The following is a 26,780-nucleotide window of genomic DNA, read 5'->3' as shown; positions in this document are numbered from 1 at the left end:
GAGGTTGGGTTGGATTCTAAAATTGGACCCATTATATTTTCGGGGCCGAATCTAGGTTTTCTGAATTCTGATCTAACCCAATCCATTTGAAATTTGGATAACTTTGGGTTTCAATCCTACAGCACACTCCGATCCAACTTGAACCTACAAAACTATTTGGGCTTGTAGCCTACAGGGGTACAAGCCAAACAGGTCAACTGGAGCTGGCCCAGCCCAGAGCTCTATGGCTTGTTAAGGGTCCAACAGGTCCCCGTCACACTCGCTAGCCACCCCATACTTTCGGCAACTTTTAACTCTCCCCCGCCTATTTAAATCCTCTTAGAGGAGACTTAGAGTCAATAGAGCCACACAGTTTGAGAGAGAGAGAGAGATGGGAGGCTCCTCACTTATTAGATGAGAAGAAAGTGGCTTCTTCTGCCCCACTACGTGCATCTACAATAGTTCATAAAGTTCATCGCTACCTCCAACACCACCTCTCTCCCTTCCCGAATTTCTCCTCTCCCACTCGGCACCCTCCTCCTCATTGAAGCCCGCATTCATCAATGCGATGACCGTCGCCGCCCTCAACTACACCGACCTCCGGGCTCTGGCTGCCGCCACCGCCAGTGCCCTCGTAGCTCTCGGCATCCGCCGCAGCAACGTCATCCTCTTCGTCTCTCCCAACTCCCTCCACTTCCTCGCCCTCGCCATCATGTCCATCGGCACCATCCTCTCCACCACCAACTTCCTCCACAGCCGCCCCGAGATCCAATCCTAAATTCAAGATTTTGACCCCACTCTCATCCTCATCACCCCCAATCATGCCCCCAAGCTAGACTGCCTTATCCTCCGCCCTCTGACCCTAAATAGACTCGAACCGGAATCGAATTTTTGAGGTTGGGACCAAGTTATACATGGATCCAACCCGACTCGATTCAAATGATCTGTTAGATCAATAATTGTAGCCGTGAATCCAATCCGATCTAATTCGATATTCTATTGAGTTGGATCTAAATCTAAAATTAGAATCCAAACAAGAAACCATTTGGGTCGGAGGTCACTCATGAACTGGTCCCGACCCATTTGCACTCTTAATCATAAGCAGCATGAAGCTTGCTTGGTGGAAGGAAAAGACTCGTTCACACTCTCGCCAATGCTATGCTTGTTGCTTCATTACAATAAAGTGATTAGATTGAGGCTTTCTTTCCATGGAGAGGATGAGACAAAGCTGCTGGAGGATTTTGACTAGCAAGTTCTGTGGTTTCTAAAGAGGTCTGGTGTAAGAGACCTCAAAAGTTTTTTATGTACTTGCCAAATTGCGGTGAAAATTCTAAAGTGAGAGTTAACACGACTCGGAAAAATTTTATTCTTCAACAGTGCTACAAGCCGAGACAGACTTTTGCTCCTACGAGGATTCAAGCACAAGCATATCTGTTTTGAAAGTACGCAGTGTGGATACAATCATGCTACTAGATTTTAGGAGATCACCTAGGCTGGAGCTGCTCCTCATCTTGTTAATCTCTTGCCCACCCTAGTTGACCAAAGATGCAGTAGTTGTTGAACTAATAGAAGTCTAGTGATGGAGTCTATTTATATCATACAAGCATCGATATTAACAATTATGGCATACCGTACCATTAAAAATTATTATTATAAAACATTGTAACTTATAAATTATTTTTGAATCAATTTTAAAAAAAAGAAAAATCTGCTGTCAGCGCTTGAACCCAGACCTCTCAAGCAAAAACAGTTTTCCACATGGTGAAGTAGAGCTTTTATCAAAAAGCTACGAATTGAAGTTTATCCCTAATGACCCTTTTCCAACTTTTGGAGGAGCATAAAGCTATTATAAACTTTTTTATCAAACATCTTGTAATCATTCAAAAAAGCTTCTAGCTCTCCAAGAAAACGTTTTTTTGGCCCTCAAAAAATAATATCAATTGAGATCTTTGTCTAACATTTTGGCCATGTTTGCTCCCATCATCCCCACAATATGATTCCCTTAATATATCATTAGATTGAAAGTTACCGTCCGCGCTTGGTATTGCAGGCATAACACGGGATTCAGTTCAAAGCAGCCATATATGGGTTAATACTGGGGAATCCTGCGGGATGAACGGAGAGAGAGAGTGCGCAGGGATAGGCCCCTTACCCGCCTCCTTCCCCTGTCGCACTCCGTTTCTTCTCGATCTCAGCCTATCCCGCAGAAGTAATTCAAACAGGCATTGATTAGTACTGCAATAACCGAGTTCCAGACGAAAGAAATGAGACAAGAATTCATAAGCATTGCGATACCGGTCAGCAATTTCTACAAACAGCAGAATTAAAATCAGGCATTAAAATTTCATTAACCTTTCTAATAAAAACTAGCATTTTAAAAGTACGCACTTTCCTGAACATTTTATAGTTCCTGACACAGTGACAGTAGCTAGAACGTATGAACTCACATTCATTAGCATGAATAGTTCCTGACGTAATGTGGGAAAATTGCACCCTATACGCGAATATCTCATTAAAGATCACATGACCACAAGAGAGTGGCACAAGCAATAGAGTACCATCAACCAGCAGCAGGGATAAGAATGCTCAAACACTTGTTGAATAATATGAAAAGACATCAGACCGCCAAGTGATGTCAAATCTGAATAGATCTTGTTTTGATACAGCAGCTAAAACGTGTGAACTAAAAGTAAAATCAAAAAGAAGGCTTCTCACGTCAAACTTCATGGAAATATGGTCTCACCAATGACAACAATCATGAAAACATTTTGCACAAGCACCGTGGTTATAAACCTGCCACAGGTTCATTTATAGGCTTGGAACAAACTGCCACATCCCATCTAATAAGATGTGGACCTAGGTTGTACAAAGCATGCATACTTACAGTGTCCAGGCTCGGGGTGGAGCTAGCTGTTGTCACCTTCTTGTGTCATTCAAGGTCTTTCCCTCAAAAAATTCACCAAGCATGCGCTCAAGATCTTCTGGAGTGTATCTGATGTACTTTAGTGGATTCTTGCCATTCTCAACCAGCGGCCTGAAAGGTAAAAGTTTGCTGAGACGAGCTACCGTGAAAAGAACTGGAGGATTGAAAATTCCATGAATATAAGAACAGAAAAAGTTGTAAGTATTTTCTCTCTACGAGGCACCTAAAATTTAAGTGCATTCTGAAGGATGGTCCCAGAGCAGGAGAAAAGATCCAGGATTTTAAACTTGAATGAAGGGGGGTGGGGTGGGCAGGGAGGGGACCGACATAAAATTAAGAAGATAAGTGTGGTAATATAAAATAAGATTCTGATTGAATCTCACGGTAACCATATCCGAATTTTACACAGTTTCTGCGCAGGCGCTTCATTGTCCTATACACAGTTTTGACCTTTTTGGTTTATTCTATTAAATGGTAAGAGGAGAAAAAAAACAAACACAGATACACTATGCTTTCCCTGTGAAACAGGGATTTAAGATATGTTACATATGAATCTAATTCTTTTAATCATATCTATAGTTAAAAAGAGTAGCACTAAAGAATGGCAGATGTGCTTGCCTTCGGTGCCAAAATCAAGTTCTTCCTCACATCTTGTCATATGATCTTGAATGTCCATGCTAAAAAGCTGCTTTAAATGTTTTCATTACCATGACAAAGCAATGGGTATTTGGTACATAATATAGACGAAACTGGCAAGATTAAAAAGGGATGGGAGAAATTGTGATAGACTTGAAAATGAGGTTAATACCCATTTGGATAAAGAGGGATTGTTTCACTTCACTTGGTTTCCGAATTACTTCAGTAAAAAAAGAAATTATTCATTCACTATACAGAAGAAACTTGTTTGTGTTGTTGCAAGAAAAATCTAGGAATATTTAGATAGATGTATGAAGAGATCAGAGCTGTTTATAATGCCTGTGTGTGACAGAGAGAGAGAGAGAGAGAATAAAGAGATGAAGAAATGGGGGAGAGCACATAGCACATGGAAATAATATTGGAGCAAACGGCCATTGTATTTCTTTGGGCTAGAGAGTGCATTTTTTTCCCACTTTGTGGTAGTTGTGATTTATTAATTGGGTTGTGGTCGTCTCTCCAATTAAAAAAAAAAAAAAGCAACCGGTTGTGATGCAAAAAGTTTAAGGTAAGTTGAGATTCTCATGCCAAATTCTAAGGATCAGTTCCATCACCAGATGAAGGATTTTGAGGTTGGGCTCTAGCATAGAGTCAACTGGACGAATATCATAAAAATAAAACAGGGGATATTATTTTTCTTTTTCCCCGATCCGGGCCAACAAGGAAAACCCTAAACAGTTGGAGTCCCAATATATCAGCATATAAAGGAAATCCAGAATTTTTTTTTTTTTTTTTTTTGCTTTTTTCTGTTTCCGGGAAGGGGGGCTAAGGATAGATTGATTTGAATAGAATTGCCTTAGATGGTGCTGATGAGCCCAACTATGCTTCCAATCGGAGCTCAACATGACAATAGCAGAGGTTAGTTGCAATACATCTGAACAGCAGCCATATAACATTTTAGGTACGGTGAACCAAAATAACAAGCTAAATTATATCAACAATATGTATTTTCACGACTCTGTCCATCCATCATGATTTATGGAGAATCATCTTATGGCAGGAGCTGCTAAGAGCCCACAGGTGACTGCTAGGCCGATGATCTAATCATAGTATGATTCCATGGATTGCCTAAGGAGAGCCTAGGGCTTGTGGTAAATGGTCCAGTCTCTCTGTGCAGTTTAAATACGTGTGTGCGCACACATTAATCCCCGAATCTACCATCAAATGTCTAAGCAAGAAATGAGCCTATATGATTGACCTTCCTAGCATCAAGACTGTGTATGTGTGTGGACATGCATTAATCCCTGAATCTACCATTAAATGTCTAAGCAAGAAATGAGCCTATATGGTTGATCTTCCAATCATCAAGTGATTCAAGTCAAAACAATCTTATCCATTTTTAAATTAGGAATGCTAGAGATGCCATTATGTGCAAAAGAAAGGTTCTCCTGGAATGTAAGGCAGGGGGTTGGCGTACCTTACAGGAATTAGTGTGATATGTGAAGGTGATTGAATAACGAGTTGCCAACCCAGCATTAGTAGGCCCAAGGAGCTTTTGTGTGCAGACAAGAGACACCCTGAAGCACTTTCCTTTTCAAATACTAATTCTACTGTTCTATTGACTTCTCCCATGAATTCATAATGTAAATTCCTTAATCGTTACAAGGGATACTGCAATCTTCGTTTACTGTGTATCACTTCTATTTTTTAAAAGGCTATTACATGATGTCATCCATCTCTTTGCAAAATAATATAAGTTGTTATACAAAACGTTCTGCATCCTGCATATTATAGACATTAGATTTAAAAATTAAAGTACTGCCTGTGCCAGTTCATGCCACTTATCATGTACTGTGCGAGGCCTAAACCGGCATGTGGCACATATGTCAATGCTTGTTATGCATGGCACAGAACAGGACAACAAGTAGTGCTAGTGCCAGCGCGCCAGTGCCAGGTTGTCCTGGCACCAGCACATGGCACTTAGAACCTGGGTTAGGCTCTCCATTCGTTATTCAGTATGTTCAACATGAGCAATCAGTTTTTGAATTGATACATCCATCTGTAGTCTTATTAGAAAAAACAAGTGCAGTCTAATCATACCAAAAGCAAATTTATACACAGAATCCAAATGAAGAAGGTTAATCAAACAACTGAACACTCATGCAATTTGCCCAATTACTAGGATGATGAATTAACCGTATATTCAATTCTACAACTTGCATTAGTCCAACAAGGTACTCGAACAAGAGAATGTCAAATGATAGCCTGTCTCTCTTCTCAAGCTTAAGCTATCATAGAGAAACTTAAATAGCAGAGGGTTATGATGTCTATATCATTTCACACATGATAAATAGGTCTTATGTAATGAATACGATAGAATGAATCAATAGATTCAAAAGCCAATAATAAACAATATAGAACTGATCATAAAATTAGAACTAAAACCTAAATAAATCGAGGGGGGGTGCAGGAACCATGCCTGAATATCCACATCCATACCATAGTCTAGGGAAACTATTCAAAATTTATCCAAATCCAAACTGCATAGGGCATGCATATACATGAACATCTCCATATACATCCAATTTTGGATATCAAATATGATGCAGTCATATCAATCCAATCTGTTAAAAGCCCTAAGTTTGATCCTACCAACATAATTCATGTCTGCATTCAAAGATTAAAATATGGATGCACACGTACAGTTCTGATATAAATCTGTATGACCGCAATGGTTCTAGGAATACTTAAGGATAGAAGGCCACATGTAGAAAAAACATACCCAAATCGTCTTATAAAAGATCTATATGCAGGTAGTAGAACTTCAGCAACCGCAAGCCTCAAAGATTCACGCAACTCTTGATCTGGGACTGTCCATTGACACTGCCTTTGATGGAGCTCCTCAAACTGCATGTTGAAAGACCTAAACCTGACGACAGCAAAGGTGGGTCAGTTTTGTGATACATTATAGCACTACTGCCTACTGGTATTCTTCATGTGCTCTGCATGTGTTTTTTTCAATTAAACAGGGGTTGCCTCTGGGGGCACACTGCACAAGAGTAACAGAAGAAGAGGGAAAGAATGCATACTTATTGCAGGACTACTCATAATGAGGTTGGCCCGCAAGTCTTTTTTTCCCTTTGTTTATTTCATAATTGTTATCTAGGATCCTACAGTCTAGAGGCTTCCTCTTGAAGTCTGGTTTCACATTGCCAACTCCAAGAGTTCCCATTATATATAGTAGATCAATAAGCAGGAAAACCAGATCTAATTCCTGACCTCTCTTTCACAGTTGTTCTCGAGACTCCACTGCTGTTGCCTCCATCACTTCCGACCACACTACCACCTCCTGATGAAGTCAAACTTTGACCAGAAACGCTCTGTAATACCTGGAGTTGATGAAAAAAAGGGTAGTTATACAGCCTGAAGAGTATTTTCGTTCAATATAGAAGATGTGCTATTTGAATATGGTGACTGATATTTATGTCTCATGTAAGATCCTTAGATAAAACTATTGATATTTCGCTACTTGATAACCTTAAAATCAAGTTGATAACTGACATAAATCAACCAGTAATTTAAAATTTGAGAAGAATCAAATTACACACGAGTTGGCATGATTTGGCTATCGGTTGGAAGTAGAGAAATAAAAGATCACAACCTCAGACCAATCATCTATATAGCATGTTCATTGTAGCAGCTTCAACTCTTATAATCTTTCTACAGTTTGACATACAGTAAATTGCTTTACAGAAACTTGGCAGGCAGACTTCAATTTATTTGGTCAGAATTATGGGTTTGTAGAAAAATGAGCACATTTTTATTCCTTTATCTCTATTTAAAATGTTCAATAAAAAAATTGATAAAATAAAAATGACAAAATAACAAGAAAAAAGTATGAGGATTTGTATACAACTAAGCCTAGCTACGTTGCATCAGAGAATATTTATTGTTTAACAATTTCCATATCCTCCATTTTTTGTGCATGCACAAAGCAAAGTACATGCATCATCCACTCTTGCATCATGTGGATCGATCTGTAGGTCCAACATGCATATCACTGCTGTCAGGTTGTACGATTCTGCTCTTCAGAAAAAGTGGAGGATTAAAGGATTTCAAAAATTATAAAGGAAACTCATCCAGCACACTCTACTGAGATGCATCATTGAACTCCTATTTATTTAGAATTTTACAGTCCTGCACAGGGTTACTTTAGCAGATTATGGCAAATTACTAGAGATTTCTGGAATGAGTCAAGCAAAATTCAAAATTTATTCAATATTTTCAAAGAAATGGTTGCATATCTTAGATCTGAAAGATCTAATTATATACGTAACATAAAGTTATAGCTTTATACACATAAAGCTACCCAATGCAGCTAATAATTAAATATTTACAGTACATATGGCTCAGTATGTATGGCTCAAAACCATGGCTAGATCACTAGCTAATATATATTTTTAAAAATAAATACTTAGCCAGGCCCACAACTAGGGCTGGAAGCTGCTCAGTTTTAGCAGCAGATTAGCAGACCCCAAACCTAACCCATATTTGAATCGTCAAACAAATGAATCCAAGCCTAATCCATTTTCATTAAGGATGGATAAGAATGGATTTAAGATTATATAATTTATTCATCAGGTTTTTCAGTCAAATGATCAAGAATAATCCATACACAACCATAAAAGACATGCATAAAATTGTTAATGATGTCAACATGTTATGCAAGAAAATTACAATTAAACAACATATAAACACTACCAACAACTCATTCCAATAATATTTGATTGATAACCACATTTATTATAATCAACAATAGAATTGGTGACTATGTACATAAAAGTTGCTAGTAAAAGCAAATTAGTTTTCTTAAATTCAAAAAAGGTTGTAACAAGGTCCGCAATCTCGGTACCAAGTATTGTATCGGTATCTTATTGGTTCGGTATAATATGGTATGGTACAATATACTTCATCTCGGTACGCCTCGGTACGGACCGGTATGCACCTCGGTATGCCTCGGTACGGACCGGTATGCGCCTCGGTACGGACCAATATGCATCATGGTATGGGGCAGTACGCCTCAATATGGGCGATACAGAGCTTATACCGACTTGAAGGTGTGTTTTGTAGCGGTACAGTACAGTACGCCCCGTACCGGTACGCAGCAGTACCGGTACTATAGCAGTACGGCAAACCATGGTTGTAAAACATTTAGTGTATTATAGCAGTACGGCAAACCATGGTTGTAAAACATTTAGTGTATTATAGCAGTACGGCAAACCATGGTTGTAAAACATTTAGTGTATTACTTTCCGATCAGTTTAGGTTGGCCTGAAATTGATAGTGGCACCTAATAATGGAAACCCATTCATTTTCAAAATGGTCATATTTTTCAATCCAAGCATAAACCAAATTACTCCATTTCGTATTAGACCAGGTTATTTTTTTAACCAATTTCATATTGGAAGTGGGTCAGTCCAGTCCAGTTGCAGGATTACAACCTCTTACATTTGATTCCAATAGCATTAATTCTACCATACCATCACAAGGTTTTAAGCTACTTTTAAAACAAAAACCAATTTGTAACTAGTTACAATTCAGGTTGCACAGCACCACTATAGCTAAGACAATATTTAGAACCGCAGGCATCTCCATCTAAGTAATCGAAAATCAGCATCACTGACTTGCAAGGTAAATCTTAAGAAGCCAAAGCACCAAAAGAGATCTACCATCATCATTTAAGAAAATGTTACTAAAAAATCTGCAATAGATAGGATATGAATGTCAAGAAGTCAAGGACATTAACAAGCATCAATCTAACATGAGCTGCAAAAAAAATACATGACATTTTTGAAGAGGCTTAATTATATGTTCAGATGGGTTTATGAAACTAAAAACCTTTGCCCAAGCTACCCTTCTATACTGATTTGCATTTTGCTGCACAATCCTTCGGTGTCTTTGAATCCAGTCATCACCCAATAAATCCTTTGCTTCTGACCTGAAAATAATAAAGAGGCATTGTTTTTATCTACTCCAAATGCTCGTCATAAAACGTCATGTAACTGTATGACAACATACCTGCGCACAGATCTGACCATATAGTGGATGTTGTTCATAAGAAATAGGTGTGTCAAAGCAGGATCCCTGTACTGCTTGGACTTTCCATCCAGGTTAGTCTGAAGAGCTTGCATAATTCGCATTGTTACAGATGCCAGTTGGGAGTTTGTATCATCCCCAGGTTCAAACTCCTGGAAAAGCTGCTTCAGTGTTGTTTGATAGCTGTAAATGGTTGGTTAGTAGCTTTTCTCAGATAGCTGTTTTATGCATTTTATCTTGAATGTGAAAGGACATGAAATAATTATTTCAAAGGTCAAACTAACAGTATAATTTCATAATCCACAGACCAATCATAAAAAAAGGAACATCCATGGACCACAAGATAAGCAATGTGCTTGAATATGTTTTCTTAAAAACAATTAAAACAGGTTAAACAGAACATTTCCAGGAGAGAAGATCCACAAACAAAATATGAAATGGAAACAATTTTTTCCCAAAACGGTCATCCTTAGCAAGAACTAAATAATTCCATTAGGACTAAGTTTTGGCCTGCCGATACTTGATTTTTAAAATCTATAATTTAAGGGGGAAAAAAATGCTGTACAATTTTTTTTTCTCAAAATCTGGGTTCTGGGTCCCAGTCCAAACGAGTTCCAATAGGGATGAAGTTGCCCTCACTTATTATCATATCATCAGCCTGTCAGTTATATGAGCCATAACCCAATAAATCATGATCTTAGATCAACATAGACAACTAGTTGCTTAAGAGATTTAATGGCCACATGTACATTGGAATCATTCAATTCTAGAGCTCCCAAGAGGGTCAGAATCTAGCTCAAGAAATGGCAACAATCTCTAATCATTTCTTATCCATATTCAGGTACTCCAAAAAATGAGTGCAACCGTGCAAAAGAATTGCATGGAATTTATATTACAACACATTCCCAATTGCAAGTCCCAACTCCAACAATGTCAAATTACTGTCACTATCTAAGGGCAGTCCGGTCGATCATTTAAGCCATTGATAAGGGTAGTCCAGCGGCCAGCACTGCACATGCTGTGTGACCTGTGTTGTGATGTGCCAAGCTGGGACACGTCTTGCCTGCTGGAACAGTCACTTGTGCAGTAGATCACTATCAACCGGAAGCAATCCAATATTGCATGATGGTACTGGATCAGAAAGTTACATGCTAGCCAGCATGGACATGCAAGAGCCAGAACTTGATACCCCATCTAGTAAGATTCATTTATTTTATATTAAAGCTATTGTAATAGTAGCACTATTCATGAGTATGAATCATATCATAATCACCTAAAAACAAGAGTTTTTGCAATTAAAAAGTTGGATGAAATACATGTCTTTTTTGTGTTTAGTAATAGCTTCCAACATGAATGGATAGCTGTGTAAGAATGTTTACACCTAACTCTATAAATACACTACCTTCTAATAAATGCACCATTATGCATTCTCTCTCCAGAAAATATTTAGAGAGAGAGAGAAGAGAGAGTATCACATCAATGAAAAATGAGAGCAAAAGATAGCAATTCATATACAATATATCTGTAAGACCCAAAAAAAGAAAAAAAGTCAAACTAAGGGTGCAGGTTGCCAACTAGCCCCTAAACTGGGTTGAGGCAGGCCCTCTATCCTAACGAAAGTGATTTTCGGACAGTCAGACTAGTGGGTTGAGGTTATCCTCAATCCGAGCAGCTCATCCCTAACGAATGTTGAACTTCGGGCAGTCGCCCCTTGCGCGCTAGACCAGCCTGTTGACCTCAAACCGCCCGGAGCACAGAGATATTCCCTTCTTTGTTTGTGACAAGGGATTGCTGCCTCTAGGTTGACCTCTGCCGGCGATCAACTGAAACGTAGCCTCTGCTTTGGACAAAGCAAACACTAAAGGGGTGCTTCCTCGACCGAAACTGGCAAACTTCAGAAAGAGGTCATTACTCACATTTCAATGATTGATAAGATCGCAGTCATCCATTACATAGCCTCAAAGTCATGTCCACTTTGCGTGACTGGTTGTCAAGAGTCATTCTTAATTAAAAACAGCATGTTCCTAGAAAAGGTAATGGTTCTCAAAATTACAAACAATGGACCTTCACAATTTTTTACCAAACATATCTAAGTTACAATGCAGACCACTTACCCATCCATCTCCTACATTGTCTTAAAACCACCTAAGCATAGTCAGTCATCTCACTAAGATAACCTAATCCTACAAGTCAACAAACCCATTTATAAGCAATTTTTGAAACAACTTAGAAACCTTACTCTTTATAGAAGCACCAGCAGATCAGATATTGAAGACAGCAAACAGAGGACATCAGCACAACATCAAGATTTTTTGCTGAAGTTTGACTCATTTATCAACCTTTGTCAGTAACTTGGCAACACATCATATATAAGAGATTGTGTTTCATTGCTAAGCTAGAATATTGTCAGCTAATTCTGCATGCTAGCTAAATCCAGGCCAAGGTTCACCGTCTCAGTACCAGATCTCGTACTGGTGCCACACTAGTATTGTATTGGTACAGTACGATACGAGATCTTTTCGGCATATCGAGTGTCGGTACGCCACCCATACTAGATATCGGTACCGAACCGGTACCGTACGTACGCTCCATATCGCCCGGTTCAGGCCCGTACAACGAATAATATTCCAGACTGATGTTCCGTCTTGATGCCCCATAACACCAAGTCCTTAGAAATCTATTTGCTATCCTACATCACATCTTTGCATGGATTTGACCTTTTTTTTGCATGCACCCAAATCGAGTTGTATTCAAATAGGTAACCTAACCCACTGCAAATACATTATTAAGACCATAATGGTTGTCCTTTCTATCCCCCCTTAGCTGGTACTTGGGCTGACTTCGATGGGAACACCAAGTACCCACCCTCCTTTTTCGATTCGCGAGGGTTCCTCCCATTCACACTTTCCTCTTTCCTTTTTCCTTTTTAAGGCAGGGATTACTAGGTCTAGGTGGACAGTCACAGGGTAAGATAAAGTGGAAGGAAGAGAATGAAACAAAGAAAAAAGAGAGGAAGAGAGTGAAGAAGACATGAAAGAAGGAGAGAAACAGAAAGCAAGGGAAGAGGAGAAAATTTGACAGAACAGACACTTCCTTTGAACTCGAATCATGAACTTCTGCTCTTTCTTTTTCAGTCTACATCTTCCATGAGTCGCCAACACGACTCTCTCTTATCCTTGAGGATAGTTTGTTGCGAAGCTTTGAATAACTATGACATCTCTTCCTTTTGTCAAGTTCTTGAAATCTTCTGAGTCCAACGTCTTTTGTGCTTGGACCCTTACACATCCTAGAGTTTTCAGAACGGAAAAAAAAAAAATCTAATTTCAGAGAATTTTGAAGCCTAAACTGAAACACAACCCTGTGCATACCAGCATCATAAAACACTAACAACAGATTAAAACAAGAGGTAATCAATATGCAATAAATTGAAGCTAGAAACCAAGATCCAGTTCAATTGGCACCAGCTTCAACCAATCAGCATAAATGAACCATGGACAACAACTTAAAAGATTTGCATGACGTGAACAAGTTCAAAAAAAATAACCAGCATTAGAATCCACTAAATCACATGGACCAGCAATGAGAATAAGATCTGAAAATTAACTAGCAGCTAGAAACTGCTCAAACAAAAATACAAGATGTTCACTCCAGCCCCAGAAACAAGGGACAATTTTGAATCAAAGAGGGAAGCAAAAGATGTAGAAGTCAGCAAGAAAGAAACACCAAGATAAAAGAAAATCTCAGCAACCAAGAGTTCCTGAATATACACTTGTATCCACATCCGCTTGTCCCACAAAGAACAAGAGGAAGAAAAAAGGTGGTGGTGTAGTAGGTAGGTAAGGAGAAGGAAAGAGAGAAGGAGAGGGCATCAGAGTCTTTTCTTTTGTAGAACTCAATGACTGCCCAATGAGTGAGCATGGCCACAATAAATAGAGAACATGGTGGATTGATTGCTTGATCTAGTACTTAGAACATTGAAACTCAGCCCATGCTGCTCCAGCTCTGACTTATCAAAATCCTAAGGCTGACATTTATTTCAGTGCTGCATGATAGACAATAGTGGACTTCATTTATAAGAAACAGAAGAAATAATAACGAGTGCCCACTAGAGAAACAAATAGAAACGTGATCATGCACCTATATCATGATGCCCACATCAGACACAGAACCCAGGTCCTATATTAACAGCTAGCTCTATGTCAGCACTCTGTTGAAATTTTCGGTAGAACCATGCTACCCATTTAGATGGCCTCAACACTTTGATTTCACATCTAGACATGAATCCATTACACCTCACCAACTTAGTGTTACGTGTGGATAAAATACAGGTTGTTAGATCTTGCCTCCATTCTAGATCTGACATGTCACCAATCTTGTCCAATCCACAATCTAATGCGATTGCTACATGATAGTAAGTTTGCGGATAAAATCAAATCTAATAGATTTGGTATAAGCGCACGAATGAGATAATTTTTCAGACACCTCTGAGATGTATAGTGAATAACGTTTATAGAATCATGACCTGAGACACATACATTTATACATGTTATTTGGATTTATCAGTGGAACCCTCTGAGCTTGTTAGCTCTGGCTTTGGACATTGACCTGAATGTTGCAAATTATCAGGATTCATATTGACAAATCTCAACAACCAGTCATCTTACTCATTTTGACTTCCAAAGCTATATCTAAAGTCACATAGCTTGAGTTTGACTAGGCAAGGCAAGGTTAACCTCACCGCTAAATGTAAATCAACTTGTACATTAACAAACGTACTAGTAATAGAAAGAATTTTTTGCATTGTTTATTTTTCTTTAACAACACCTTTGGCGCCCTTGTGATACAAATTTAACATTCATGTGAGCATCTGTCATGTCACCAAATTTTTATCTTGTTCTTATATAGCACTATAGTTTTGCCATTAACAAAATATTCATATCTTATTGCCATCTTATATATATCTTGAATCATAATCCTTCACCTTTCTTTTACCAGCACCTTGTTCTCTACTTCAAATACATTAAAATTAGCTACTCACAAAGAACTACCCATTTATTTTCAGCAACGTCCCAAAGACAATCCTTGCCTGCTCATTATGTTATATCTTAACCTTCCAGGTTGAATCACAGTTGTAATAGTACCATATCCAACTATCCTTCGACAAGTAAACTTTAACTAAGTCTCAAATGATACCACCACTCAGACCAAATACTCTAAAGTCTAAAGGCGTACATGTGTTTGCCACATTCCAAAGATTCAAATGAGGATAATGATTTAAAAATAAAGAAGATTTGAATGTGAGTTTGCTTCTTTGATTAAAGTATACCTATTGTCAAAACCAGACAATTAAGATAAAAATGAGTAACCTGGAGGTAGTCTATGCTTAACAACTATACAATCAATAAAGTGGGGAAATCATCTAAAATGAATTTGTCATATGCAACATTGTCCAACAGTGACCACCAAGGCGAGTAGGGGCTTCAAGTTCAAGTTCGAATTAATTGACGAGAAAACTCCTCAATGGTTGTGATGAGAACATTAAAAAAAAATCAAAAATGATTTTGAAGCGTCCATTTTAAAATGTTTGACATGGAATAACACTCCTCCATGAATGGGATAAGCCCTCTAGAATTCATAAACCAGACCCAAAGTACATGGAACAATGCTTTTGTCTTATGCCTACAGCAGCATTTTCCAAAAGTTAACAAGAAGATATAGCTTCATAATAAGTAAATACAGGCATCTGTATCCAAAGATAATGGATAATTGTTTACAGATAAAACAATGGTTTCAATCATATTTAAGTTATGTTAACAAGTAAATGAATGGGACTAAGGGAAGGAATAAAAAATATTATTTATAATAATAATTATAAACATAAACAAATCAACTCCAGTACAGCCACGTGCAAGGACAGAAATAAGTTTAGTGGAATTCCTACGAGACAATTAAGAACAAAATTGCTCCTCTTAGCCAAGAACAAAATTGGTAGCTAAAGGTAGAACAATTGCAAAAACTTACTCAAAGAGGAATTTCACATAATTAATGACATAGCTAGTTAAAGGGTGGACAGTTCCATCAGCAACAGTTGTTTTTGTTGCATCTTTCTCAACTGCTTCCTCAAAATCACCAAAAGTTTCCTTTGCAGTTTGAGCCAAGCGCTTTGTCAAACCCAACGCAGATTCTCGCATTTGATAACAAGCTTTGCCATCAAATATAGTTTCGATCTAACCAATCAGTTAAAGACAATAGTCATTAAATTCATCATCAGTTTTTATTGAAAAAAATAATAGTTCACAATAAATAAATAATTGGGATGAGATTAAAATAGGTAAAGTGAAATGAGTCGGGTACAGCATGGAGACAACTACAGCCTCATAACAATTGCCCAAAATGTCAATTTGCATATGTTAAAGCAATACCAAATCTAATCACAAAAGCCCCACTAGGGAAATCAATCTAACACGAAATCCTTTATTAGTAACTACGTGTCAGTTAAAAGGAGCTAGCCCTGTTGTATCCCTACTCCCCTTCCTATGTCATGATATTTCTTGGTGCACTTTTTATCTTTATTATTTCTGTCTTACTTCTTTATTTTATGTTATTCATTTTTAACTTTATTTTACAGAACCTACAAGATAGTGTTGTTTCTTTTAGAGAACATCATTACAAAAGTACTAACAACTCAAAGTAAAACTTCAATCATTCAAAGTAAAACTTCAATCGTTCAAAATAAAGTTTGTTGTACCGATTAGTACCGTACCATACCAAGCGTACCATACTGTACCAATACCGAACCAGTTCGTGGTACAGTACTGAACCGACACTCGATATACTGAACCTTACCGTGTTGTACCATGTAGCTATACTGTAATAGGATAGTATTGGTATGGATTTCAGTATCAAAACAACATATCTTGGCTCAAAATGTTTTAATCAAATCATTAAAAAGTATTAACTTCAAAGTATTGAACTTTGAACATCTTGGGTGATGTCACAACATAAAATAACATGATAGTGTGACATTATACTCAATGTTGGTCTTCAGCAATCATCGAGGCACTTGGATGATCCACCTAAACCATGCTTAGAAAATTCATGTTTCAATGGCTACCTCAATCTTTATGTGGCCACACGCAACCATTTGAACACCTATTCGCCATCTAATACTCCCGTAATAGATAGCTATCCATTAAAAGAGAATTTTATTTCCAAAAACAGTATTAGTTATGTCATACAAGTAATGTATTCCAACTTCCAAGAGTTTCACTGATAAAATTGTACAAGTCAAACAAGTTACAAAAGTTTATTAGTTAAATGAACAATATTAGATAATAGTACTTGCATAATATAACATGCAATAGTGGTAAATCAACATGTTGTTTGGGGGCTTTAGGCTCCTGAACCTTTTCTAAAGAATCTGTAAAAAGCAAGAGACATAGAGTGAAACTTAATCTGATGAACTAATGTCAAGATTTTTCAAATGCCCAAGCATCTTGAGTATCTTACTATGACATGAAACACCACTGACAGAACCTACATTAAGACATGGTACTGGCACAGCTTCAGATGATAAATAAAATAGATACAGATACTTTGAAGTTTGAACTATAGACAGAAACATTCTAAGAAAGAATCTTCATAAAACATTACACTATGGAATGTCATGCATTATAATGACAGTATGACAGTATGACACTATAAATTTTGTCATCTTTAACAGTTGCTAAATGTGACTAGAAGTTATAACATGCAACCACCCTTATGGAAAGATCAGTATCATTCTATCGGGAGGAAAGTATGCTTACTATACCTCTGGTTGAAGTTCACGCATTATTTCATACATGTCTAGAAGCACAAACAACTTTTCTGGTGACCTTTTGCTTTTAGCAATAGCCTCTCCAAAACTAAGTAGAACCGCAACACTGTTTGCAGTTACTTCAGCAAAACATTGATCCTTGAGAGAAGAAATGCCTTCAAAGATTTGATCACATAATTGCTGTTCGCCGGCAAAAAGCAGCTTGACCTGTTTCAAGAATGGTCAAAATACTCTAGGAACAAAAGAAATACACTCTGAAGCTGATTTTCAGACACATCCTTACTGCAATTCGCATGAAGTGAATCCAATTGCCAATTTTGGCCTCCAAGGACTCCCACTGCAACTTCTGCACCTCATCTTTACTGAGTTTTTCCACTCCCAAGCTTGAAAGGCTCTTCTCTAAAGCCGTAGCACGAATTTCACTGAGTGGCAAAGAATAATGTCCTTGAAGTAAATACTTTGTACTAAATTAGAAGAAAAAGTCTCATGAACATGGATACATGGTTACAGATTACTCACAAAGAAGTTGTTCATAATGCAAAGTTAGAAAGATGGTATCCTTACACTAAAAAGATGATACAAGCAGGTGATGTGAAGAGTAGTATATTTAAATAACATGATACCATGAAAAGATATGTTCATATCACTTGATCTTCAAGGGAAGCCGTCTGTTTAAAGATGTCTATAAGGTTTATAAAGTTGACATGAATAATCACTATAAATTCAACCAGTAAATCTTCAAGTAGGCTCATACAAAATGCAAGGAAGCCACAAAAAACTTGGGTTTATCTGGGCATATGACGACCTAGTTCTTGATCAAGTGAGGCCATCAAATAGGTCAAAAATTTAGCTGGTGCCCACAAAAATAACTAGTATATCAGCCCTCATTGTGTTCATCATGGTAGTGAACCTGCTTGATCTTCAAGTGAGACCATGCCAAATGCATGGCATCCTCACCTCAAGCCATATGCTACTTGATCTTCAAGTGCGCCCATGCCAGATGCATGGCATCCTCACCTCAACCCATATGCATTGGGTAATGCGGCAGATTCTGAGTCAACAAGAATTCAATGTGAACTTAAAGAAACGGGCTTCTTATATAAGGTTGGGATTATTCAAAAATGAAATATCAATGCTAATAACTGATCCAAAATCTCAACTCCAGAGGAATAAGCAAAAGAACCAATACATATAACCTCAAGTATTCAGGATTGGTGTATCAATTTTAATCATTTGATCATATTAATATATGTTAGGTTGCATGTAAATGGCCCAAAGCCACACAAACCAAGGAGTCCACATTGAATATGTCCCTAAGTAGCTGATGTAATTTCTAAATTTGCCTCCCACATTTTGGAAGTGACTTGAATTCATAAGTTATTATGTCTAGACTTTTGTCATTATATCTGACTAACATGATCCTAACCAACCATAATGACATATAGTTGATTATAGCTGACCACATTTGATCATAGCTAAACAAATCATCTTTGTAACTTCCAAAAGCCTACTTCTAGTCTGTGCCAAATCAAATTGCCTTTGTAAATTCCAAAAGCCTACTACTACTCTGTGCCAAATCCTGAACTGGATTTTAACTTCCAAACATTTCTTGGACTCCATACAATCAAATTAACCGTAAGCATTACACCTCTATTAACCAAGTTTCTTCAAACTTATTAACACAATTTCCATCCACATTATATCTCCCATCACAAGTTCCTCCGAATTACCACACATACTTATGATGCATTGGAAGGCTCAAAAGTTGTCAGAATTGCTCAGAAATTCAGTTTTAATTATTCATTTTCAATTTGCTTAGAAATTCCTTCGAATTCAAATTATCCAAAAGGTTGTACCACGTTAGCCTACTGAGTGTATATGATAAATAAATCAAGGATGGAAATGAACCTTCTATTGAAGACAGATAAGTACTGCAGACCCTAGTACCACCTAAATTCTAGTCCACTCCTTTGACACTGAAAAGAAGATGAAAATTTCATGGAGGTGTTCAAGTCTCCATCTCCTCTATACCAACTAAGATGGTGATACCCAACTGATAAGGTTTCTCATTTACACCCATTTCAAAGTATTTAGGTAATCTTACATATTTCATGGCAAAGCCATGAATTAAGGTGTTCCAAGATTCACTTCCTTAATGTTCTCTCCATTTTTGAATATTTTGACAATCCAAACTCAGTTGATTTCACTCCCTTCTTCTCTAACAGAGGGGTATCCTATTATAACAATGATTTTGAAGAGAGATCATAAGCTCCAAAATTTGCGAAATCACAAACTAAACTAGTTTGTTTTGCAAAGAAAAACAACCTTTTATGAAGAGATCATGAAGTCAATTTGTTGTATTAAGGCCAATACACACTCATATTGCACAAAGAACCTAGAAGCTAGATAACCTTCTCTTCTTTGATATTTCAAATTTTAGTTTGCTATGAAAACTGAATCTGGCTGATTGGCTGCAGGCAAGAGAAGGATTTGAGAAGAGGTGTGAGAAAGGCAAAAATTTCCTTTTCCTTGCAGTACAGTCATGTTTTCTAAACAGGGCCCCTCCTGTCCCTCCATTTAATTCTTGCCATTGCAGAATCTTTTCTGAAATAGCAGCGAGCAAAAGAATGTACATCATCTTAAATAATACTAGATTCATAAAAATGACTATAGATGCAGCCTCACAATTTTAAGAAATAAAAGCTTGAACTTACTGGAAAACTGATTGCTTGCAGTGGAATCAAATTCTACATAGAAATAGCAAAGTATGTTCAGATGGTAGTCTCTCCTAATATTCATTCATATATCTCTCCAAATTTCATCATAACAATTTTATCCTTGCTCTTACTGCATCAAATAATTACATTTCTGACATTCTTCTCCTCCTTTTTATACCAATTTCTCAATATTCTCATCACCTTATTCAGACTGATAATTTATATGACCAGACAATATTTCATACTTCCATTATATTCCACTTCCTATAGATAGATATCTTTCTTAATACGGCCATTTGAACCTTCAAATTAACACCATGAAGTTCCATGCACAGGTGATCCTAATATTTAGACCTTTCTGGAACTGACCTAGATACTTTTCAAAAACAACCCAAATTGTCCTTTTTATACCAATTTCTCAATATTCTCATCACCTTATTTAGACTGATAATTTATATGACCAGACAATATTTCATACTTCCATTATATTCCACTTCCTATAGATAGATATCTTTCTTAATACGACCATTTGAACCTTCAAACTAACACCATGAAGTTCCATGTACAGGTGATCCTAATATTTAGACCTTTCTGGAACTGACCTAGTTGCTTTTCAAAAACAACCCAAATTGAACTGCGCATAAACTAAGACAACAAGAGCTTACATTAGTGATAATACCTAAGGAATAATTCAAAACTCTATACAACAATTAGATATTTATTTCACATGATAATTTGGAAAAATTATAAAACATTATTTCTGCTCACAAAATCTACATAAAAGCAGTCCTCATATCATCATGTAAAACAGGTTATTTCTAGCCTCTTCAACAAAATAAGAAGAAAAAATAGCTAAAAGACATCAAAGTGAATTCTATACCTGTAAATCTTTAAACATTGATGTTGGTGTCCAGCTTGAACCAACTGTTGAGCTAACTTACGTAGTAGAGGCAAAATTCTAGGGGCAATGAGAGTCGGAGGTGTGTACACAGCAGTCTCTAAGTTTTTGGCTTGATGCTCAGAATTATTGGTACCTGTTGGGTTTTTATCACTATCACGCTGTTGCCCTGGTGACCCAGATGATGGTCGGAGGGCATCCGGAAGACAATCAAAAAGGCGATCAGGCTCCACTGGTTTGCTGAAACCAAATTGAGAATGAACTAATTAAGGTGCAAAATAGTTCCAAATGAATGCACTTCTTTTCTGATCAAGCAGAAGATACTACTTATGCGATATTGAGGGGAGGGGAAACATTTTATTGTTTAACAGTATGAGCAACATAAATCAAGCATTGCACCAACAGAAATATTAAATCGCAGCCATTCCGCATCATATTGAGAAAAAACATTTTATAGCTTAACAGTATGAACAAAATAAGTCAGGCATTGCACCAACAAAGTATTAAATCACAGACATATGGAATAGCTGAATGTATTTTAAACAGCATTCCACATCAACTTGCTTAATTACTTCTTCACTTAAAGGTGGATCCCTATGGAATAGCTGAATGTCTATAGAAAGATTTCTTTTCTGTTATGTCAAGGTTAAACTTCTACAGCTTAGCAACAAGATTGTTTTTTAACTAAAATTCAACTGAAGTTGGTTAACCCCAAGGCCGATTCCTTCTATAAGGGATCAAGTTGCTTCTAGATTTGCAAACTCTGAAAGTGAAAGAACAAAAGATTTGAGAAGGTCATTGAACAGATTGTTTCCCTGCATTATTCTTCTTCAGTGGTAAATTATGGGGTTGTCACTTGTCAAAAAATATGGAATAGCTGAATTTAAATACTATGGTGAATGGATGGTCTTGTCTGAACAATTTATTGATAGTGTTTGTTCATTGATAATGAAATGACAGTAGCAACGACATGAACTCAATGAATGGTCTTTATTCATCTTTTAGTCTTAAACCATGTAACTTTTTCACGTGGATACATAAAATAACACATTATCACTGTATTTCTCAAATATCATGAGTAATATGGTTTGAGCAGTACGTGACATCCCACCTAGTAGGGAGCAACTTAGGGTGATGAACAGGAGAGGCAGTTCCTCAACCCAAATTATAAACAAGAAAATCGATCTGATACAACCTATTGATAATATTTTAATACTTATCTTATTACCACAACATGATGCATACATATTGATTGTACCCCAACATAATCGCATCAAGTACTGCTTATACAGATTTAATGATGAACTATCACACTTCAAACCTAATGATCGAGCATTCAATGATAGCAAAAACGACATGTACTGCTCATATAAATCTAAATACGAATTATTGGACTAAAACAAAACCTGATAAATCACGCACTGAATCGTAGTATCAAGACAACAACAACAGCAACAACCACAGTTTGCAATCTCAGTAGTAGACCCTACTAGTAGAGAGGGTGCGGTATGGTACCATACGGTACCATACTGGAAAACAAAAAATAACATAGTTTTGTTTTTCTTTGTTCTCAAGATTTTTAAGCTTCTTTTATTCAGTTTTGAGTTTAAAGAAAAGGTGTTCTAAGTTTGTTTTTGATGTTTATTTACATACTTTACTATTTATGTAACATGCCTAAAGAATAGTGTGACTCTATAATACATGTTAAATTAACTAAGTATAATATTGAAAATGTAAAATATCAATGGTCAAAAATTGAAAATGCAACATGCATGCATATGTTCAATTCCAAGTTGTGTGTCGATATCCCTTGTACATATCTAATCCATGTTCATAGTTGATGACCACTTGCTCACCCTTCCACCAACCCCCCCCCCCTCTCTTCTTCCTCTCTTTCTCCTCTCTTACCTTGAAACAATGGGAGTAAAGCACTTTCCCCCCTAATTATTAAGCCCCAAACTAGTATGGGGCCCTTAACAGGCCGAAATGCTCAGAATCAAGCAATTCTGAGCATTTGGCCTGGTCAAGACAAGTTTGCACCAGTTCGGGCCAAATATCATACCAAGGCCCATGAATCATCACAGTATGACACCAACCAAACTAGGTGGTTCCGTACAGTACGGTATACCACTATGAGGACAATAACAACAATAAGGCATCCAATGAATTAATAAAAGCAAACCTGTGTTTGGCAAGAAGTCCCCTAAATTCATCCTCCAGCTTCACGATGGCCTTACCGAGCAAATTATTGACATTGCTAAGCACTCCGTCACTGCTCCTGAAGCTTTTATTTGAGTTAAAAAACCGCAAGACACTTCTCAACTGATCAACTGCCTCCAAATAACTTTCTAGGTCCTCGTGTGGTCCCTTCAGCACTTTAATCTCTGCCTACATATTTAACAGATGATCAACATTAAGATACAAACCTTTAAGCAGACAAGCAACACGACAATAGTCACAAATTGCTTATCTTTAAAATAATCAAAACCGATCTTTGGAGCAACAAGCCCAATTTTTTGATTTCCAATAATACTATCGACTACTAAAACAGCAAGTAGACTATGCTTCCATGTGTAACACATTGTATGCCATAACATACTGCCAACCAAAAGTCGCTCCCTGTTTCCATAAACTCCACATAGAGATGTTCAGAATTCAAGATTACGCAATGTGTTAACTGCATACAGACATCCTTGTGAGTATTTTCACCATTTTTTAAATCTTAGACACCTTGAAATTTGTATCATAAATAATATTTGCTAAAATTTGTATGATAAATAGCATTTGATCTAAACTAAGAGTATTTCCCAAATTTTAAGCGAGATAGTTTAATTAGTTTAATTAGAAGAACTCGAATCTCAAACACTATTGTCTGTGCCTCGATTCAGTGACATGATTTCACATGAAATTTATCATAGTAGCGGACGAAAGAATACAGAGGCAAAACCAATTCTTAAAGTATAAATAATACAAATAACGAGAGAGAAGAGAGAGAGAGAGAGAGAGAGAGAGAGAGAGAGAGAGAGAGAGCAACCTCTCTTGTGCGATCGAATTGGCCCAGTATGACCTCCGCCGACTTGAGCGTCTTGTCGATGTTCTCATGCGCTACCCGAACCGCGTGCGTCCTCACCTGCATCACCCATAAATCAAACAAACAAAAGACAAAGATCAAAAACTTAAAGCCAAGGGAAACCACAGAAGTACCAAAATAAAACCAAAAAATCTCAACGAATCGAGACCAAAATCCAGATAAGAAAAGATCAAGAAAAAATAAAAGAGGGGAAGATACGGGACCTGGGTGGGGCGCATGGCGGCCTCGAGGGCGGAGAGGCGGTGGTCGAAGGAGCCGAGGATGGAGACGCTGCCGTCGGTGATGGTCTGGCTCTTCTGAAGCGACTCCCGGAGGAACGTCGCCCTCTCCGTCAGCGTATCGATCGCCCCCATCGCCACCGGCGATCTCCTCCTCCTCCTTCCTCCGTGGATCTGGAGGAAGCGTGTTGAACTTGGAAGAGGGATGGTTTTCGACTTTTCGTTATTGGAGTGGAAGCGAAGCGGGGCGGGTCTGGCACTCGGCCCGGAAGCGTCGATGCTTTTAATTTAGGTTTTTTTTCCGACATACCCTCCTGAATATCAAAATTTACATAAATATCTCTATCAAATACTTATTTTGTATGTATATCCATACCATATAACGCTATTAAGAAGTTAGTGATTTAAAATTAAAAGGATTTTTTACGTACATACCTTCCTAAATATTAGAATTTACATAAATACTCTTTCAAAATTAATATTTACATTTATACCCTCATCAAATACTTATTTTGTATGGATATCCATACCATCTAAGGTTATTAAGAAGTTAGCAGTTTAAAATTAAAATGACGAAAATACCATTAATGAGCAAACATATAAAAAAAACATTTATAAGGGTATACATGAAAATAGTAATTTGGAGGGTATTTATGCAATTTTATATATCGAAGAGGGTATACACGTAAAAAAAATTAGATTTTTGTATAAATACCTTCTAAATATTAAAATTTGCACGAATGCCCTCCAAATTAATATTTACTTGCCTACCGTCACAAAACTTTATTTTTCTATAAATAATTTTGACATAACGATTCCGTTAACGTAATTAGCCAAAAATATATTTATTTATATTAAAAATAATTAAATTTATAAGAATATTTTTTATTTCAAAATTAGGTAACAAGTTAACAGTTCTCACCGAAAACTAAAATAAGTTTGAAATAGAGAAAATAAAATTAGATTTTTTTGCATGTAAACTTTCATAAATATGTAAAATTGTATGAATACTCTCACCAAATATTATTTGCATATATACCCTCACGTCTACTTGATGAAGGGTAAAATGGATCGTCCAGCCCACAACTAAAAGGCTGCCCAGTTTCGGCCCAATAAGCGTCAAAGCCAATCGGCTAAACCTTCACTTCGGCCTAGAGTTAGCTCGACTTCGAGACTCCGCCAAAAGCTCCACTAACTTCAGATATTCGCTGACTCCCCCGACCAAGCTCGGGGTCCCTCCAGTATTCGCCGACCCGCCCCGACCAAACTTGGGGCGCCTACCTCAACAGTACACCCTGACCTTCGAGCTCGGGGTGCTCCACCAAGCACATCTCGGAACCTAGGAAGCCGAGCTACTCTCCGCACCCTTCAAGCCGACCTCGCCAAACGCATGATGCGACCTTTCAACGAATTCGGCCTCGCCAACGACCGCACCCATGTGCATGCCTATGCCCACCTACATGGCCGTACATTACAACACTATCATGCCACATCTCCATAACCGACCTTCAACAGTCAGACGACACATTGACTACTCCGGCCATACCTTGTTGTGACTGCCAACACCCTACTGTTCTCAAGAATGGGCAGTACTATACGCCACCAACCAGCCTAAGCTGCGCGTCATCCGTCTCAGAGCCACGCTCCCTCATGATGAGAGCCGACAGTGCCTCTGCCACCTGAGCCTCTCCACCGGGACTATAAATAGCTCGGTCAGATAACTTCTAAGGGACCCTCTTTTAGCTGGACTAAATTGATTCCACTCTAACTTGATCATCGGAGGGCTCTCACCGGAAACACCAGTGAGGCTTTGTGCGGGTCCACGACCGTCGTGCAGGAGGTGGCTCCCATCTTCTCCTTCCAACCAATGGCGGCTCCCTCGACTCCACCGGCGTGGTCACCCTTGGGCCAAATTTGAACCACAACACTACCTATTAAGGATATTTCAGTCATTTTTAATTTTAAACCTCTAATTTTTTAATGATGTTAGATGGGATGGGTATATATGCAAGAAAAAAGAAAAATGAAGAGTATACAAGGAAAACAAATATTTTATAAGGGTATACGTGCAAATATCAATTTTGAAAAGATATTCATTCAAATTTTAATGTTTAGAAGTATATGTACGCAAAAAACCCAAATTAAAATGACGAAAATATCATTAATGGATAAACATGCAATAAAAAATGTTTATAAAGGTATATATGAAAATAGTATTTTTGAAGGGTATTTGTGCAATTTAATATATTTAGAAGGGTATACATGAAAAAAAAATCTTAGATTTTTGCATAAATATCCTTCTAAATATTAAAATTTATATAAATGCATAAATTTTGGAGGTATACGCACAAATTAAGTATTTATATGGGTATACACATAAATATTAATTTTGGAAGTGTATTCATG

General features: G+C 37.5%; 1 protein-coding gene across 1 annotated transcript; it reads right to left on the bottom strand.

The window, feature by feature from the left end:
• Positions 1 to 2,556: 2,556 nt before the first annotated feature.
• Positions 2,557 to 24,629, bottom strand: LOC103713638 (exocyst complex component EXO70A1-like). The gene is made up of 12 exons (XM_039115898.1): positions 24,360 to 24,629; positions 24,100 to 24,195; positions 23,248 to 23,453; positions 21,048 to 21,305; positions 17,734 to 17,872; positions 17,445 to 17,657; positions 15,653 to 15,858; positions 9,614 to 9,814; positions 9,434 to 9,533; positions 6,815 to 6,924; positions 6,318 to 6,464; positions 2,557 to 3,013 (listed from the first exon to the last, which is right to left on the bottom strand). Exons 1-12 carry the CDS (start codon positions 24,507 to 24,509, stop codon positions 2,896 to 2,898), a joined length of 1,944 nt encoding a protein of 647 aa, XP_038971826.1. The 5' UTR covers positions 24,510 to 24,629; the 3' UTR covers positions 2,557 to 2,895.
• Positions 24,630 to 26,780: the final 2,151 nt, after the last annotated feature.

This window comes from Phoenix dactylifera, unplaced genomic scaffold (assembly GCF_009389715.1).
Source record: "Phoenix dactylifera cultivar Barhee BC4 unplaced genomic scaffold, palm_55x_up_171113_PBpolish2nd_filt_p 000026F, whole genome shotgun sequence".
Taxonomy (NCBI): Eukaryota; Viridiplantae; Streptophyta; class Magnoliopsida; order Arecales; family Arecaceae; genus Phoenix; species Phoenix dactylifera.
This window is presented reverse-complemented; position numbering and strand designations above follow the sequence as displayed.

Excerpts from the sequence above, each read along its gene's own strand:
- LOC103713638 (XM_039115898.1), bottom strand. The coding sequence starts at position 24,509 with ATGGGGGCGATCGATACGCTGACGGAGAGGGCGACGTTCCTCCGGGAG. Across the intron at positions 23,454-24,099 it reads AATTCGATCGCACAAGAGAG|GCAGAGATTAAAGTGCTGAA; the intron begins GTTGCTCTCTCT and ends TTAAATATGTAG. Across the intron at positions 6,465-6,814 it reads AGAACAACTGTGAAAGAGAG|GTTTAGGTCTTTCAACATGC; the intron begins GTCAGGAATTAG and ends TGCTGTCGTCAG.